Source organism: Limanda limanda, chromosome 10, assembly GCF_963576545.1.
Source record: "Limanda limanda chromosome 10, fLimLim1.1, whole genome shotgun sequence".
Lineage (NCBI taxonomy): Eukaryota > Metazoa > Chordata > Actinopteri > Pleuronectiformes > Pleuronectidae > Limanda > Limanda limanda.
The window spans coordinates 21,598,607-21,617,414 of record NC_083645.1 but is presented as its reverse complement, the minus strand read 5'-3'; the positions used below and the strand labels follow the sequence as shown (position 1 = coordinate 21,617,414).

The window sequence follows — 18,808 nt, the reverse complement described above, 5'->3', positions numbered from 1 at the left end:
TTATTTAAAATACATGACTGCTTGGGTTAAATAAATCATTTGTAAATAATTGACCAAATTGTATGGACTCCACTCACTTTCAAGTAGCAGACGTTATTCAGATTCAGGTGGTATAAACTGAGCTCAGATAACAGCCTCGTCTTAACTGGGAATTGACATAAGGGCTACATGTCTCTATAGCCGAGCCGTTAGCCGCTGTCAGACGCGGACCACTGCCACGGGCCGAGAGGTCCGTAGCTGCAGGAGGGAGAAGGCTCTTCTGCGAGCCGGAGTCCACCAGGAACTGATTACCTGATATGGAGTCATGAACGAACAGCAGCTCCTCTTGATCACCAGCGCCCACGGCTGCTACCGAGCGCCGGCTCTTCCGTTTCCCGGTGCCTGGAACGCGCACGGAGGAACGCAGCGGCGCGCCTTGCTGCCGAAGCGCTGATGGAAGAAACACAGCTGGCCGCGCTGTGTGCGAGTGTAGACTGCAGCCGTCACTGCCGGAACCTCGTTCTCCAACGTCGACTGCGAGGACTCCACGGCCACACTCTGCACGGAGACGTTCCTCGAAGACAGCAGGATCCGGTCCGCCTCCTCAGCTAATCCACGGAAGTCGCCGGCCGCCAAACAGGAAGAGTTGGCGAGGGCTGCGCGCACCTGCAGCGGGAGCTGGCGCAGAAAGATGTGCGGGAACAGGAAACCCTCATCCTCGGAGCCCAGCAACGACAGCATCTCATCCATCCGGTCCACTGCCGAACCATCACCCAAACCGGGAAGCGACAGTAGCTTGTCCGCTATCTCCGCGGCTGACAAGCTGTAGCGTCGGAGGAGAAGCTGCTTGATGGCGGCGTACTTCCCTCGCAGCGGCGGGGCCCGCAGGAGCTGCATCACGCGCCGGGTGGATTGCTGGTCCAAAGCCGCGACCACCAAAAAATACCTGGAGTCGTCTGCCGTTACTCCTCGCAGATGGAAGAGAGCCTCAATGTGCTGAAACCACGGCGCGGGGTCGTTCTGCCAAAACTCCGGGAGCTTAACGTGCTCCACGGAGCTGTTCGATCCTGGAAGCTGCTGCGCCATGGTCGGGGAAGAAAAAACGTCTTCCCCCGATGAGGAAGGGACACTATCCTCCTTCACCTCGAACATGTTCAAAAAACGGGGTCACCAATGTGGCAGGACAAGGAAAGGCAGAGACGCAGGTACTGCTTACTGTTGTTTATTCAGTAGTCAGGAAGAACAGGCACATGTTCCCCATACGGGAAGTATATATAGCTACAGACTTTACATTTCCCATCGACCCACTGGGTGAGAGGACACACCCATGAGTGCACGCCACAATATATGTATACAAGCCATATTTGAAATTACTACAAAATGAGGAAAATACTTTGAAATTAGAGTAAATCAAACCTTTCTACATGTACTTACGTCCAACTCTGGGCATCAGCAGGAAATATAATATAAATAAAATAAATAAATACATTTTATTTGCAAGGCACTCTTCATCCGAGAATCTCAGAGTGCCACAAGTACATAGTTAAAATCAAAGTCCTAAAACTCAACTCAAAGTAAAAACGCCTCCTTGAATAAAAAGGTTTTTAGGCCAGTCTTAAAAGAGTCCAGGGTCTGTGTTGCCCTCAGGTGGTCAGGGAGACCGTTCCATAGGCGAGGCGCTGCTGAGCAAAAGGCCCGGTCGCCCATGGTGCGGAGCTTGGTGTTGGGAACCCAAAGGAGCGAGCTACTTGTAGATCTGAGGATGCGGGTGGAGGTGTGCGGAGTGATGAGGTCTTGTAGGTAAGGAGGTGCATGTCCATTTATGCATTTATGGGTGAGGAGTAGGACTTTGTAGTCAATCCAGGTTGAGACAAGGAGCCAGTGGAGTGAGAGGAGAATTGGTGTTATGTGCTCATATTTACGGACTCTCATCAGGATCCTGACAGCACTGTTTTGAATGAATTGCAGTTTTTGGATGTTCTTGCCAGTGATCCCAGTGAAAAGTGAATTGCAGTAGTCCAGTCTAGAGGAGATGAATGCGTGGACGAGCTTCTCTGCATCTGACAGGGTTAAAGTGGGGCGGAGTTTGGAGATGATTTTGAGATGGTAAAAGGAGGTTTTGCACAGGTGTTTTAAATGGTCATTACAGGTCAGGTGAGGATCAAACCTAACTCCCAGATTAGTGACTGTGGAGGAGAGGGGTATTACCTGACCATCAAAGGTGAGCTGAGTTATGGAGGATGACTGAACCTGGTGTGGAGTGCCAACAAGGAGGGCTTCAGTTTTGCTACTGTTTAACTGGAGAGAGTTGCTGCTCATCCATGTCTTAATCTCCCCAAGACAGGCGGTGAGACATGAAATGGCTGCAGAGGGTTTTGGGGCAGTTTTGATGTAAAGCTGTGTGTCGTCATAGCATAACAGTGGAAGGACATCCTATGTTTGCTGATGACACGACTGAGGGGGAGCATGTAAATAATGAAGAGGATGGGGCCGAGGACCGACCCTTGCGGAACACCACAGGAGACAGGGAGCAGTCTGTCAGAGGTAGGACTGAAACCACTTGAGTGCAGAGTCTGATAGTCCAACAGCATTGTAGAGGCGCTCTAGGCGGAGAGTGTGATCCACTGTGTCAAATGCAGCAGTCAGGTCCAGGAGGATGAGGAGTGAGGGTGATCCTGCATCGGCTGTCATCAGCAGGTCATTCGTAACCCTGAGCAAAGCCGTTTCAGTGCTGTGGGCTGAACGAAATCCTGACTGAAACTTTTCAAACAAGCTCTTATGTTTGAGGTGGTCCTGAAGTTGAGAAGCGACTACCTTCTCTAACACTTTGGACAGGAAGGCAAGGTTGGAGATAGGCCTGTAATTGGCTAGAACCTCCGGGTCAAGGTTAACAACCTTGATGATGAAAGGATGACCTCACTCACTTTTTTTAACTGAATATCGTCATTTTTAAATATCTGTGGCTACTTCGCTCCCTAACAAGTTGCAACATGAAACTAGTTAGTGGCTGAAAGCTGCGTTTAACTCTCTGCTGCTCTAGATAACCTGAGGAGGCCTGAATACTTTTTTCAAAAATGGTTGATGTTTGCACCCAAGATTAATCAGGACCCAATATCACAACAAACTTTTCACTGCAGGAAAGGAACATGTGAAATTATTCAAATGAACCGTGGACCACAGCAATTATTTCAATGCATTAGTTAAATCTCACTCGTCACATCTGTGTGTTTTCACCTTTCATCGCACATCTTTGTCTAATGCAGATGGACACACTGACACAAACAGAGAGGGGGGAGGAGTTTCCGTGGTTTTTGACTGACGTGCTTTGTATTTTTCCACAACTGCAAACAGCTGTTTGGCAAACAATTCATACAAAATTAGCATTTTGTATTTCGGATACCATTTACATGTTATGTACATATGCATTTAAAACATGTGCAGCTTTTCATAAAATGCCAGGGGAAAGAAACTCCTCCACCGGTCTTTGGTAGTTAAGGTACATGTCTGCGACGACAACAAGTAAAACCGCAGGCTGCAGCGACACTGAGAGAAGGCTGGGCCGTCTCTCTGCCCTGAGACCAACCACTGAGGCTGTTGACTCACCACACACCCAACTATGGGCTTCAAACTGATCTGTAGTGAGGGAAGAGCTACATGCAACTTCAGCAGGCGGATATTTGTTGAACAAGCTGAAAATGTTTGTGTGTGTGTGTGTGTGTGTTTGTGTTCGTGTGTGTGTGTTAAAATATATTTTCTGCATGTGTATTTTCATTTGTTTCCCCTCGTTGTGAAGATCCTATCATCTGTGCATTTGAATGATAATTTGCATTCAGAGAGTTACAGGTTATTGATAAAGCTTTGAAATTGATCCCGAGAAATGTGAAAAACATTTTTCAGTTTCAAATATTTTCTAATAATGGTCATGGATTTATAAAAACTTTTAGTTGTACATAAGTCACGCCAGCCTTGATATTTTTTACATATTTTGAATATAGCAAAAAAGTCTGACATATTTTGAATTTGGGGAAGATATTCTGTTGGTTTGAGTTTTTGACAAAGTACCATTTTAATTCATTGTTCCCCTCTTGCGATAACAAGCCCCCTTATTGACAAACACATGTATCTAAAAACAAATTCCAAATGAACTTTTTCTTAATAAACTATTACTTATCTATATAATGTAATATATGAAATCTTCATATTGTTTTGTTGTGGTGTTGTTTTGTCTGAATAATATTTCATTCAGTATTAATGTGTAAATGCTGCCACTGCATCACTTCCAGCTGATGCACACTGAAACAGAATTTAACAACTGCCGAATTACTTGTTGATAATTTGTCAAAAGTTAAGTTTAGATCAAAGCATAAATCAGTCAAGTGTGTGATCATCAACTACTCCTGTAAGTTGATGTGATATTAACAACATACCAATAAAACACTGGTATTCCACTGGACGTTTTAATAACAGATATAAAAGCAGAACGAGCTCAGCTTCTTGAAACTGAGCGTGAAAAAAGCCCCCTCGTATTCACACCTTTATACGAAACCTTCACCACAGCAATGCTTAAGTTTCCATTTGGTCTTTGGTGGTGACTGTGCACATGTGTTTCTGTGTCTGTTTGTGTCTCATGCATCGTTTTCTGCTGTAGTTTTAACCCCATAACTTGAAAATATATAAAAATGTCTTAGACATGTTTTACAGGTCGTTCCAGTTGTATCATGAATCTCCACTCTTTGGTCTTTTTTGATGGTGAACAGTTTGTTGTGTTTTGTGACCTCGATGTGAATGTGTTTCTGAGATACTGTGGCAGTGGAGCTCTGCTTCCTGCTCACAGCCGCCTGTAGAGAATACAGACGATGGACGGTGTGACCACAACCACCCCCCAGCTCAACATGCTGAGCTTGATGTGCTGTGTGGGAGGGTCATCACTGGCTCCTGCAGCGTTTCACTGTGTCAAAGAGCTGCACACATCTTTTTGTCTTTAATTAATTAAATATAAACCGTTTGTAAGATTATATTTTTTGATTTGAGGACGCAGAATCTTACACTGTAGTTATATATTGTTAAGTGCTGTCAGAATTGATTCGGGCCTCAAAGCTTTGGCATTGAAATGCTTCTGGTTATTATTGTATTATATATCACTTTACTTCTAAATATCCTATCAAATCAAAAACATTATTCTAACAGTTATTCAAAGTTACCTGCACTACATCCTGCTAAACCTGCGGAGTTGAAACAGATGTTTGTAATTGTTGGAAAATTAAAGTAATTACTCTAAACTCATAACTGGTTCATCACTTGTGCAGAAACATAACAATAAAGCAGTGTTATTCCATAGGACTTCAATATGCATTTAAAATGATGTTCAGAGAAAATTGGGACGAAATGGTGACGACTTTAAAGCAAAGCATCAAAGTCTTTATAAGGAAGTTGAAAAGTATGAACCGAACTAACTGACAGGAGATTAAGTTTGTTAGAGTTTATAAATGTCAGTTTCGATACATGTTCTGTTAGTTGCTCAGCCTATTTTACAATGTAAGACTGTGGGGGAGCATTCTTGGTTACGTCCCTTAATCACAACCACTCTGTACACTCACGTCTTCCTAGGGCCAAATCCCCCCCCTCCCCCCAACTCTTAATAAAGTTGGTTGAGTAGTTTTATGATGATCCTGTTAAGAAAGAAAAAAAACAAAGAAAACACAACATCATTGACCAAGGTCGTCTTTTTTACTGTTTGTGGAAACCAGTCTCGAATTCTGTTTAAACACAATTGTTCAATAGTGAATTAAATGAGATGAACCTTGAGTTGAAACTTGAGGTTGCTGTTGGTTGTTTCATGTGTTTTAGATGGAAGGATATCAGATATTATTTCCTCTGTGAAAATGAGAGGCCAATCATATTGCTCTCACGTTGTTCCCACCCACTTGATATGATTACATGAAGATAATCTTCCTGTAGTATATAAGCATCTAAATCAACGACTGTCTGAAGAGGATTCATTAAAATGCTGATCTTATTCCAACTGCTGCTGCTGCTCGGAGCGACTCGTAAGTCAATCTCTAGATTTTATTTGGAATGTACGGAATGTTTTAATTGTTGTTCTTGCGTCAATTCAGCACAGGACATTTATTAGTCTGTCATTATCATAAATCGTTGCTCTATTTAATTTTACTTTTAGGAAGCGCATTCGATCAGATCTTTGAGACAAAGACTGTTGATGTCGGAGATGAAGTGAAGTTGACGTGCAGCCGCCAGAAGACCAATTTTGGAGGCAAACTTTTTTGGATCAGGCTTGTTTATGGAAACTTGCCTGAATTCTTGGGAGGAACACATTATTTCGATAATTACTCTGTTGTAAATAAGACTCCTCACTTTACAGTCAAACAAGAGCCTGGAAGCTTTGTTCTGTACATTAACAAAGCAGAGCCGAGTGATGCTGGAGTTTACTACTGCATAGAACAAAAAACACTTGACATGAAATTATTGATTGGAACATTTCTGAAAATTAAAGGTAAATAAAAAAACACAAACATTTCACATCTTTTGAAAATACAATAACTTTGCAAACACCAAACAAAACTTATAAGTAATTTAATCTTTTCTCTATATTGTCTTTATAAAGAGAATAAATATCTTCTCAATTTACATCAGTTCATATAAGTAACTGTATTAAATGTTCATCTTTGTGTTTGTATTTCCCAGGACCAGAACCTGATATAATTGCCGTCATTCAAGTCCGTCCATCTGACCCGGTCAGTTCAGGAGACTCTGTGACTCTGCAGTGTTCCGTCCTGTCCGGCTCTGACAACCACACATGTCCAAGATATGACAAGCTGTACTGGTTCAGAGCTGATGAATCTCATCCCAGTTTAGTTTATGTTCATGGAAGTAGTGGTGATGAATGTGACGGGATCCTTGAAGCTCACTCACCCCACAGATGTGTCTTCAATTTCTGTAAGAGTTTTAGTTCCCCTGATTCTGGGACTTATTACTGCGCTGTGGTCACATGTGGAGAGATTTTATTTGGACAAGGAATAAAACTGGAAAATGAAGGTAACTGTTTTTTATTGTTAAAATATCACATTCCTGTGTTTAATTTGGAATCAATAGAATAAATTACTATCATGTATCACAAATTTGTCACATTTGTTCCTTTGAATTTAAACATTATGTCAAATCCGAACTAACTTTGATTATTTAATTATTGTGTTTCAGCACTCAACATGTGGGATGTACAGAAGGCCAATACAGTTCTGTGTCTGTTAAGTGCTGCATTGGCTATAATTCTGATTGTTGTTGTCGTCCTGTTCAAGAAGAAAATGTGTGATTGTTGCAAAGGTGATCAAATATTCTTATATTTTACTTGATTAAAAGTATTTAGCAAAAGATAAATACGCAGAATTTACATTAATCCTTTGTGTAAATTGACCTGCAGCCTCTTTTATCTTTTATTACACAGCTGGAGTTTCTTTACAAACAGAGGCTGCAGCAGTCGGTGGTCATCCGCCAAGTCAGCAGGTAAAGTACATGATGAAAAGACAGAAACAATTAATAATGGAGCCCAAACTATTTATTGATTCATATATGATCCTGTCACCGACACATCTGTATCTGCATTTGTTGCTGGACAGTCTGTCTGTGTCAGTCCGAAATGGTTCAAATGATCAAATGACCAAAATGATCTGGTGCTTAGTTTGACCTCATTGTCGTTTATCTGAGGACGTAGAAGAAGACGTGTTCGACTTGAGCATATCACATTTCCAAGTAGCACAAAACTAATTTTACAAAACACTTGCATGAAATGTGAAGTTGATTAGATCGACGGTTTGCAAGATATATGTTCTACATTGTATGTAGATAAATATAAAATATGTTACTCTTTTTTATTTAACTTCTATGTATTTGTTTGTAATCGTTGTTACCAATTTACACACACACATTAAGGAAAATCTTTAATAAAATCTTGAATATTATATAATATTTGCATCAGCATTCATAAATCGATATCAGTCAGGTTGGTTAGTAAATTATTGTTTTCTTTTCAAATGTTAGTTTCAAGACACTTTGTTTTTTTCCACATTCTTCCCCAGAGACACGAGGACTCATTGGTTTATTCTGCACCAACCTTCAGCAAGAGGAAGGCTGGCAAAACAACCGGGAGAAGGAATGTAAAACCTGCAGATGAAGAAACTGTCTACTCTGATGTCAGAGCTTATGCGATAGATTAACAATCCAAACACTCGACTTTCTGATTAAATAGCTATTATCATTCATGGTTGATTGTTGCTCCCTCGCTGCTGAACACTCAACTAAATCACCACTGTTTGCTGCTCTGGCTCCTAAACGGTGGAACGAGCTCCCCATCGACATCAGGACATCAGAAAGTCGACACATCTTCCATCGCAAACTAAAAACGCATCTCTTCCAACTTTACCTTGACTTAAAAAAATAAAAAAATAAAAAAACTTCCCCCTAGCACTTTGTAGTTTGGCTTTCTTGAAGAAAATGTTACTTTCTTGATTCTTGTTGTTCTGGGTTCGTACCCTCATGGTTGATGTACTTATTGTAAGTTGCTTTGGATAAATGTGTCAGCTAAATGAAATGAAATGTAATGTAACTGTGTATTTTTTATTTCTCAGTATTTTTCAAGGTCAAACTGGCTTTTTGAAAAATTCAAACTTTTACTCCGTCTCATATGCAAATGCATAAAATGTAGGTTTGTGTTTATTGTTTCAATCGTAATACATAAATGCACTGTAAAAAAAACTAAATCTATAATAACATTTGACATTAAAACTAAAAATATTTTATCAATGAACTAAAAATATTTTTTCATATAATGTGAAATGAGTTTTTAGACCTTAATTTCTCTTTTTTTAAATATTTATATCGTATATCTTGTTTCTTTGAAAACAGTCCAAACCATGACAATATTTTGTTGAGGCTCAAACATCAAAATATAATTCATACTGTTTAATTGTATCGCTTATTAGAATTTTACAAATAATTCAAATTTGTTTACACTAACCATGAATCTGTTTGTGCTGTAGAAATGATATATTCTGTGAGAGACAAAACAGTGTAGTACCACCAGAAATTGAGGGGGCAGTGTAGCCAACAGTAAAAACAAGATGACAATAGGACAAAATGAAAGAAGTTTCAACAAAATATGAAAGTGTCTACTTGTCTCAATGTATTTCCTAGTTTCACATCCCACAATAGGTTTACAAGGAGTCCAGAACCTCTTCTCTCTGGGTTGCCCTCTCATGGATGTATGTGAGCAGTGACGGTTTCAGTTTGAAATGGACGTTTCTCTTTTTGCACTTGAAGGCAGCACGAAAGAGCCTGATGAAACTGACTCCTCATTCAGAAGGAGAGTCTTGTTGCCGCTGTGTGGTGTCGCTTGAAAATCCATCTCATTGGCTTTTACTGATATGACGTATTGACCAAAAATACATCTTTGGCCTCGGAGGAAACAACAGACATAGCAAATATCAGCCAACTATAATTTTTTGTTTGTGGGATCACTGGTGCTCAGTACAGGGGAGGAATTCATTTTCTTTGAAGCCAAACATGGTGCTGCAAGAGGCGAGGACTTGTAGGAGAAAGCTGTGTCCTGCAACAAGCTTTGAGTATCATCATCACTACCATCAGACACCAGATAGAAGCAGTTGCAGCCAGTGGTTAGTGTGATGTGTGCGCTGTAATCAAGTATGACCCTAAAAGCATGTTATGAACTTTAAAATGGGCCTTGATAGGAAAGAGGCTCCACCCTGCTGAGGTGGTGTATTTAAAAAAAAGAGATTTGTTTAAACGTAGTGCAGCCCAGCTTCCTGAGATCAAAACAGAGAGAGAGAGAGGATGTGATGGCCCTTAGTCTGAAAACCAAGCCACAATAATGCTGACTTATTGTGATAGTGGGTTTATGTGCAACTCTTTGTGTTTCAGATGCAGCATGAAGCCAGAAACCAAACTGAATCTAAAGGAGGAGACAAAATATATTTTGATGCAATATCGACTGCAGGGCTTTTGTTTTATATGAAATCTCCCAGTTGATACACTTGAGTCGACCCTTGTAAATATATCATTGGTTTAACAGTTAACTCAAGATTATTATTCATCAAAAGCAGCACTTGTAGTATTGAGAACAACGTTAGTGTCACAGTAATGCTTTTGAAACAATGACAAACCAGAACATGTTGTTTCATAAATATTATGCTAGTTGTTTGTTGTATTTATAACATTTAGCATTTAACAAACATGCTTGAATGGGTATTCAGAGGATAAACATAATATCAATAAAGGCTGAGAAGAGAAAACAATACAAAATAATTAGTTCTAAACTAAATAAATAAAATGAATAAATGGTCAGATATATGATACAGATAGTAACGACATGGTCATCACAGTAGACGTGTCTCATTACAACATATAATCAGAGCACATCTAAGATGTAACAGTCCCCTCCCACTGTCTGCTGTGTGGCTCAGTTCAACTGAGTCACCTCACAGGGTGAGCCCGTCATCATCCATGACATTTGGATCGGTTGGCCCGGTTTCATTGAAGGTGACTCCTCTGACTTTCTGAATTACTGTCACAAATACCTAAATATGTTTTAATACAGCAAGAAAGAAACAATATATTCAACGATCAACAATATATCTCATCTGTAGATGTATCAAAAGCACAGCCTCAGGCCCACAGAGGGTACAAAGTCTTTATTGTTTTAATTTTACAGCTTGCAACTTTAATGTATTGGTTCACTCTCACTTCTCTCATTAGAGTTACTACCTGCGCCAAGGAGACGTCAGTTTGTTTGCTTCTCTGGCTGTGGGATTTGTTCACAAACCTTTGAATCAATTTCCAAGACATTTGCCTTCATATTTACAGATATGTAATCACCTATAGATTTCTTGGTATCAAAATTCTATAAAATGAACTGCTGAACGAAGCTGTTTGTTGAGTCATGAGGTAAAAGATAGTGTTTCTATAGCAGAGTCTGTTTAACTGATTTGCAGCTGAAAGTTTCAGCTCTAGAAACCCACCAACAAACTCACTGATGGAAAGATGATAGATATTATTTCCATTGTGGTCGTACATTTAAAAGCCAATCAGATTGCTCAGACTCGTTTCCTCCCACTTAATATGATTGCTTTCAGATGAATCATTGTATCGTGCTTTTCAGAACTCATGTGGAATAACCAGAAAATGTTGAACATATTATATTTCCTGCTGATGCTCAGAGTTGGACGTAAGTACACGTAGAAAGGTTTGATTTAGTCTAATTTCAAAGTGGACTTAATTTTGTAGTAATTTAATATATGACTTGTATGCACATATATTTATATATATGCTGTGTTTACTGTGTTTTCAGGATGCATAGACGAGCTGAACTTTGAAACAAAGAATGTTCGTATCAGAGATCATTTTAACCTGACATGTATCAGGAGGAATTCGGGAACCTTGATGTGGATCAGGGTTGTTCCTGGAATGTTACCTGAAGTTTTAGGGAAAACAAGTGGCTTTGTGACTGTTGATCCTCGTATTACAGTAAGAATAGAGCCGGGAACATTTGTTCTGTATATCGCAAGAGCAAAGCAAAGCGATACAGCAGTTTACTATTGTATGAAAAGACACTTAGAAGACTATACATTTTTAAAAGGAACAGACCTGAGAGTGCAAGGTAATTACAGCCCAAAGAAATGATAATACATCTGTCTGTTGTTTGTTTTTTTATGTTTAAATAGTTTTTCTATTTTTCTTATTTACCAGGAGCTGGTGCTAAGGCTTCAGTTCCTAAATCTCTTGCTCCTCCCGAACACTCTGTGTATCTGCAGTGCTCAGTCCTCTCTGACACTGTGAACAAGAAATGTCCCGAAGAAAAGTGTATGAGCTGTTTCAAAGATGGATCAAATACTTTTAATTACACTCGAGGGGACGGTGTTGATGAATATGAAGAGAATCCTGAGAAACTCTCAACAGTGAAATGCAGCTTCTTGAACAACATCAGCTCCTCTGAGGCTGGGACTTATTTCTGTGCTTTGGCCACATGTGGAGCGAGAGCTTCTGGAAACGGATCAAAACTCAACACTGAAGGTAACTGCATCATATTTCTCTGTGATTGGGACATGAGTATATAAGGTTATGGCATTTTTATCCATAATTTACCATTGTAACAGCTCATCACAGCTGATGAATTTATTTTAAATACACTTTTAGATTAGTAATTTTAATGTTTGCCCTTTTTCATTTATGTCAGCAGTTAAAACTTGGAATTTGCAGAAGGACAAGGTTGTTATTTTCCTGTTATTTGCTGCTGTTACGTGCCGTGTTTTCTTTCTCTCTCTCCCCCTCTCTCTCTCGTCTCCACCAGGTGTGTGTGTGTTCGAGAGGCACCTTCACTGGCGCAGCTGAGGCCACTCTGCCATTAGGGTGTGGGTATAAGAACCAAGAGGTGAGCGTCGGAGAGACGTCAGTGGACCAGAGAGTCAGTGGACCAGAGAGCCGGAGTGTGCAACAGTTGGGACCAGACGTGGTGTGCAGACAGGCTGTGTGAGGACGCCGTTCGTGTTTTCCCATTGATGGAATTGAGTTGATAATGGGAAATGACATAGCAGGAGGTAGAGTTTACCCAGTCCCTGAGGTTGTACGTGGTCACAATGTGCGTGGCCCATTGAGAGCAGTTAAGCGACAGTTTCAGCCAGGTGATCAAGTGAAGGTATTTTTGCCCACACCTGGTTCTGCTTTTACTACTCGGTTCTCAGGTCCATTTGTGGTGGAAAGTATTGTGACACAAACGGGTTTTCCGTCTACGCTCAGGCGTTTTTGCCTGGTTATTATAGCCATTCTCATTTATTCAATCAGGAAAAACAGCAAAACGTCTGACGGTGAGTCACAGCATTCATGCATTGATTTATGAAACAGTTTTTGAAAAAGGTTGTTTCTCACTAGCATTGTGGTATTTTTTTATAATATAGCTTCAGTTGCTTTGCAAACAAATGCAACAGCCACTGGATATCTGGAAGATCAGCAGGTAAGGTAGACACAGTAAAGTAGAGATTTTGTATTTCTTTTTCCTGCAGCTAACATCTGTCACTCACATTTGTCTGTAATGTTTCCCCAGACGGACGAGGACTCGTTGGTTTATTATACAGTAAACTTCAAACCTAGAGCAAGGGATCCAAAAACAGCAGAAGAAGAGAGCATCTACTCTGATGTCAGATTCCTTCAGTCGGATTAATTATCAAAACACTGCATTTGCCAGTTGATGTTTATGTTGTGTGAAAACGCACACCTAGTTTCACCTTAAGTTAAAAAGAAAGTGAATCATGATACAACTTTACTGGTGTTTATCTTTGCTGTGGGAATTAAATAACTGTAAACATTCACTTCATGATAGAGTTTTCATCAAAGTTGTGAACCCTTTCTTTTTGTACATGTACAGTATTGCTTATGATGATTTACAATATATTTATATGTATTTTTTATTCTGTCAACTTGTTCCGTGACTCACATCTACGAGTAACTCAGACAGGAAGTGGTGGATATGTAGATGTGTTGCTTCCTTCTTAATAGACAAGACAAAAATGACCAAAGCGCAACTATTAAAATAATAACTCAGAAAGTAATCATGCTATTTCACTTTTCTTTTTCTATTTTTAATATTACCGACTAAACCTGTTGATATGTTGACACACACACTGTCATCAATACACATAAATAAAACAAAACAAATCGGTTGTGGTTGGTGTTTACTAACCACATCCCTCTTAATATGAAATTTAGAGGGATGTCAACACATAAAATTAAAATGGTAAACATGGTAAACATTACAACTGTTCAACATAACCATTGCATGTTGGCACCTAAAGCACATGTGTGTGCTGTTGGTCATGACTCATAGAAGATTCCAGTGATGTCAGTTCAACCTAGTGAACCTATGACCTTTACATGTTCTCTTCCTCATGTTGAGCTCAGCAGATCAAATTGAGAACGATTTAAATGAGCCAAAGTTACATTGAGGCGTCAGAGTATTGATTCTTCAGAGCCGGGCACATTATTCTGAGAGGTGACTTCTGTAACAGAGACCAACTTTGATCCCTCAAAGCATCAAACTTTATTGGATTATTCATTACAAAGTGAATACATTTGCATTTAATATAATATAAAGAGCATAGAACATGAATTTTCTCTTTAATGAAAATGAAAGTTCCATAAATGATTCATATTTCATCCGGATTTTGAGAAGTTACTCACAATAAATTAGACAAGGGATATTATTGAGATAAGTGTTCTCTCCAACGTTAACTAAACTTTTCAATTACCAAAAACGTGACTGCAAAAAATCATTTAATCAATCAATTCATACACACATCATTTGTTATTATACATGATCTAATCCATCATCATCTTCTCAATGAATTGCATCAAAATTATTGTCTGACAGTGTTTCTGATGCTTGAGTATGTACAGTCCTCTGGTGAATTCCTGTTATTCCATCTTGTAGCTTTTCTTGAGTTGAAACCAAGTGCAGCGTAGTTCATTGCTGCTGCGTCACCATCCTGCAAACAATATGATTCAAAGTTATAAATAAGTCCTGTAATACCACAACCGAGTAGTCTTTTTACATGTTACAATATATGGTGACCAGCCTGATACAAAGGATCAAGAGAGAGGCTTAAAACACAGAATATGGCCACTGTGAACTCAGCCACCTTCTAGCAGATCCAGAGAACTATAGATCCAAAGAGGTGATAAACAGTAGATACTGGTCTTGATGGTCAGTTGCTAAGAAGAGGATCACCCTCCTTCTTATTCAGCTTGCAAACTTCATTAGAATCAGAATCGACGGAAGTAGTAGACAAGAGTTTGAACTAGATGAGGAAACACTGTTCTTACAGAATGATGTTCATAGACAGTCAAAGATGCTTTGAAGGAAACACAAAACAGTGGATGTTTAACTTGGTGTCATTTAACAAGGAAATATGGTGAATTTACTTTATTCTTTATTTCTAACAGAATATCTGATCTTTCAGTATGTTATTAACTTGTAATGATTACAGCCTAATTATTTGTTTGCTTATAGGCTCTTACAACACTTAGCTGAGGTTTGGTCAGGATGTGGTCTGGTTTGACACAGAGGAAGTCCTCTGTGTTAGTTACACTTAATCAAGATCAAATCACAAAGCTTAACCAAAATTATTTCAATGCCGACTGTGGTTGCAGACATTTCCTTTCTACTTCCGCTGTTAACCATTAGGTCTCAACATGCATTAGATATTTAGATTTTATTTACCGCATCATTTGGTTGATCCTCAGCTGATCCACCAGGATGGGAACCAGTCGCTGCTCCTGTTTATAAAGGCAAGGTAATAATGAAGTGTCTTGACAACTCATTTTATGTGTTATACAATGTTAATGCCAGTAGATGTCGCTCTGGCAACAGCATCTCAGACTAAAACAAATTGTGTCTGTCACACCTCCCACCATGTTCATACCAAAGTGCTGTCTATACAGTCTATGGGTTTCAGGAAGCCCAGGGAAAGCTCCTCGACATTCAACTAGCTGCAAACCTGAATAATATGACTCCTTCCAGGCGTAAACGTGAAGCTATTGATGTAAAAACCATTAAATTAGATCTTAATTATAACATCACAACCATGTTAAACCTGTTACAAAAACTGGCATTAAAATAACAAAAATGGCACCGGCTTATGTGATAATCCATGTGCACATAATGAACCAACCTTTGCAATGTTCGCAAACAGTCTTTTTCTTTCTGAAGAGAATTAGAGCAACAATCGCAATGATGCAGCAGAGCATCAGTGTCCCAAGTGCAATGACCAATGGAAGTTGTTCTTGTCCTGGAATGAGACAGAATCCCAGAGACATTTCATTACAGTTTCATTATCTCTCTCTCGTTCTGCTTCTCCAGAGCTGCAGGTTTGTTATTTTTCCTACTGACTGGTGCTGCTATGATTGATAAACCTTGATAACACACTATTGTCATTACAAAAAACAGTCGGTCGAGGCAGATGGTAGACAACGCAGAGCCTGGTTTTGGGGAACTGTTGGGTTTCTCTCGAATATTGGAAGGTCTTAGGTGTTTCCATGTAAAGTGCTTTGAGTTAATGTCTGTTGTGATTGATAATTAAATTGAATTAAAGCCTCAACAAAACAAATAGTACCACAGGAAATTGAGAGGAAAACGCGCACAGGCACACACAAGCAAATCAAAAACAGAGAAGGGAGTTGAAGCAATGTGAAGCCAAATTCCACCCAAAATAGGATTGATTACATTATTATCCTCACTGAGCCTGTCAACTGTGTAAACTAATCCAATAGATCCCAACACTGAGCAGTCAAAGCAAGTGTATGAATCATCAGGAGAAGAAGAACCTTCTCTTTTCTATCATCAACACAGTGCTCAGAAACTAACACAACAATTAGGAAATATGGATGGGTCTTAATTTCATTAAAAGTTTACAACATACTCATCTCCACTTTGGTTCCTCCACCAAACAGGATCTCTCCACATGTGACCACAGCGCAGTAGTAAGTCCCAGCATCTGAGGAGTTGTGTATAGTTTTGGACAGACTGTAGACGCAGCTCTTCTCCTCTTGTTCCTCTCTCCTGCTGCTCTGAGTGTAAATGAAGCCGGGATGGGAGCGTCCTGATCCGGCTCTGAACCAGTGCACACTGTGTTCACCTGGACACTGGTCCAGGTTTTCTTTGTTCGTGGAGAGAAGTGAACACTCGAGAGTCGTTGAGTTTCCCGGCTGGACTGACACAGTCTCCGGACTTTGTTTGACATAGATGTGTTTCTCCGGATTTTTGTGATCTGTGTGAATCCCAAGATGAAAAGGAAAATGAAAGAACTACAATTGAGTACATCATAGCAAACAAAGACACTAAAATGAACTTACTTTACCTTTCACAGCCAAAATTGTGCCATTAATAAAGGTAATTATATATGGCTCTCCTGCTTGACAGAAGTATGTTGCTTCATCGTCTTTGCTTATATTCCTTATGGTAAGAGTATACAGATCAGCCGCTGGCCTGACTGTGAATCTCGGGTTGTCAAATTGTCCTTGAAGCTCTATACCTTGAGAAGCTCCTTTAGCAAGTGTTTGGACCATGTATCCAAATTTCATCTTGTACCAGAAAAACAACCAGGCTTCTTTCACAGGAACTGAACATGTCAGATTGATGTTATCACCGAGGTTAGCCACAATCAAAGGGATCTGCTGAGGAACCTCCACAGTCTGATGTAGAGCTAAAGAACAGAGAAACAGTGAGAGTTATACGACAGGACAAAAACAAACACTTCAAAAACAACAATTAATGATCACAGGCTATTGTGTTTTTACCATATTTCCACCACATCAGTGGCTAGAAACTACACTTACATACTTACATAATGTAGTTAAGAGAAACAGAGCATAGAGTCCTCCGATCATTGTTGTATATTGGCCTGTGTTTGCGTAACTGATGTTGTCCCACTCAAGTGGAAGATTTAGTCACAGTGGAAAACATAGTCATTGGCTGATATAGTAAATCCACTTCCTGTAAAATATAGGTTCTTCTTTTCCACTAAGAGATTGGCCAATGACACTTTCTCTCTCTCTAATGTGTGAGTGTGTGTGTGTGTGTATATGTATACATATATATATACCCACACATATGTATATGTTTCAACAACATGACTCTTACACTGAATTATATAAATGATTAAATAAACTATAATATACAAATATACATCAATACTGTGAAAACTGTATATTTAATGTGTATGTTTTTTTTCATGATTCATTTGTGTTGCAAAGCACATGGTCATGATTTGAATTAATTCAAAATCATGGTTCATTCCAGGGCTCACACATGTCGAGCTGCTTAGGTTAAGTGCTACTTACGTATATATTTGAGATACAGTACTTATATCAGCCTTATTTCATGTTATTTGATAACACTATTTTTATACATCTATATTTACCAAATATTTTTATGATTTCTATTTTCTCATAAAATGTTGCTTGCATACATTTGATGCACTAGTAAAATATTATAATATGATAATTTTTCCACCTCTGCTGGGTAAGGGGTAATGAAGGACTTATAGGGTTTATCTTGAGTCATTTGTCAAATGACGTGTTGCTAAATCCCTCTCTGCTAATTCAGAAGTTCTTCAGTCGGTGAAACAGGATCCATCAACAGTTAAAACAACATTCAGCCGTTCAAGAGAAAAATGTAAATCTCTGCCACGCTCCTGTAAACTGTGGAGTGATATGAAACTTCTCTAAATTACAAAAAAATTATTCATTGGATTACAACCAGGTATATGAAAAACATTTGATATGCAATGATCACGTAACATTTGTGCTGGAGCATTTACGATCAGACTCCTCTGCTGAAGAATCACCAAGTTCCCAAGCAGGAGCCTCTCTGAGGTGTGATGTGTCGATTGACAGTTTAAGAATCAGACCACAACAAGTGCTCAGATAACGCTGTTTCAAATCTACTCACCATCACAAGATGTTTCGGGATCTTCTTGATGTCAGTCAATGGTTTTACATCAGTGTAGACTCACAGAGCTTCACCGTTAACAAACAATCTTCCTGTCACACTGAAGACGTCTGGGGACAACTCAGGTGTCAGGTCATGTCAGACAACATAGACTAAATGTTGAGATTGAACTTTGTGCTTTGATGATAAAAGCACAACGTATACATGTCTGTTGCTGGGCCTTACCACTTAAAAGCAGATATATCATCTCATCTCAGCACTAAGACATAAGTAGGACACATTACATGTACCGCTGGGATGGACTAT

At 39.4% G+C, this 18,808-nt stretch overlaps 2 protein-coding genes and 1 long non-coding RNA gene across 3 annotated transcripts; 2 read left to right on the top strand and 1 right to left on the bottom strand.

Moving 5' to 3' along the window:
* Window positions 1-1,684: 1,684 nt before the first annotated feature.
* LOC133011475 (uncharacterized) lies at window positions 1,685-8,207 on the top strand. The gene is made up of 7 exons (XM_061079201.1): window positions 1,685-1,779; window positions 2,393-2,523; window positions 6,158-6,490; window positions 6,682-7,032; window positions 7,195-7,229; window positions 7,439-7,489; window positions 8,070-8,207. The coding sequence occupies exons 1-7, from the start codon at window positions 1,685-1,687 to the stop codon at window positions 8,205-8,207; spliced, it is 1,134 nt and encodes a 377-aa protein (XP_060935184.1).
* A 4,520-nt stretch (window positions 8,208-12,727) lies between these two features.
* LOC133012334 (uncharacterized) lies at window positions 12,728-13,278 on the top strand. The gene is made up of 3 exons (XR_009680805.1): window positions 12,728-12,866; window positions 12,957-13,012; window positions 13,103-13,278. It is a non-coding gene; the product is annotated as an uncharacterized LOC133012334 (long non-coding RNA).
* A 918-nt stretch (window positions 13,279-14,196) lies between these two features.
* Window positions 14,197-17,461, bottom strand: LOC133011901 (uncharacterized). Its single transcript, XM_061079833.1, has 6 exons — window positions 17,397-17,461; window positions 16,911-17,255; window positions 16,473-16,820; window positions 15,726-15,842; window positions 15,275-15,330; window positions 14,197-14,540 (listed from the first exon to the last, which is right to left on the bottom strand). The coding sequence occupies exons 1-6, from the start codon at window positions 17,437-17,439 to the stop codon at window positions 14,412-14,414; spliced, it is 1,038 nt and encodes a 345-aa protein (XP_060935816.1). The 5' UTR covers window positions 17,440-17,461; the 3' UTR covers window positions 14,197-14,411.
* Window positions 17,462-18,808: the final 1,347 nt, after the last annotated feature.

Excerpts from the sequence above, each read along its gene's own strand:
- LOC133011475 (XM_061079201.1), top strand. The coding sequence starts at position 1,685 with ATGGTGCGGAGCTTGGTGTTGGGAACCCAAAGGAGCGAGCTACTTGTA. Across the intron at positions 2,524-6,157 it reads CAGGGAGCAGTCTGTCAGAG|GAAGCGCATTCGATCAGATC; the intron begins GTAGGACTGAAA and ends TTTTACTTTTAG. Across the intron at positions 7,033-7,194 it reads AATAAAACTGGAAAATGAAG|CACTCAACATGTGGGATGTA; the intron begins GTAACTGTTTTT and ends ATTGTGTTTCAG.
- LOC133011901 (XM_061079833.1), bottom strand. The coding sequence starts at position 17,439 with ATGATCGGAGGACTCTATGCTCTGTTTCTCTTAACTACATTAT. Across the intron at positions 17,256-17,396 it reads GTTTCTCTTAACTACATTAT|CTCTACATCAGACTGTGGAG; the intron begins GTAAGTATGTAA and ends TCTGTTCTTTAG. Across the intron at positions 15,331-15,725 it reads TGTTTGCGAACATTGCAAAG|GAGCAGCGACTGGTTCCCAT; the intron begins GTTGGTTCATTA and ends CTTTATAAACAG.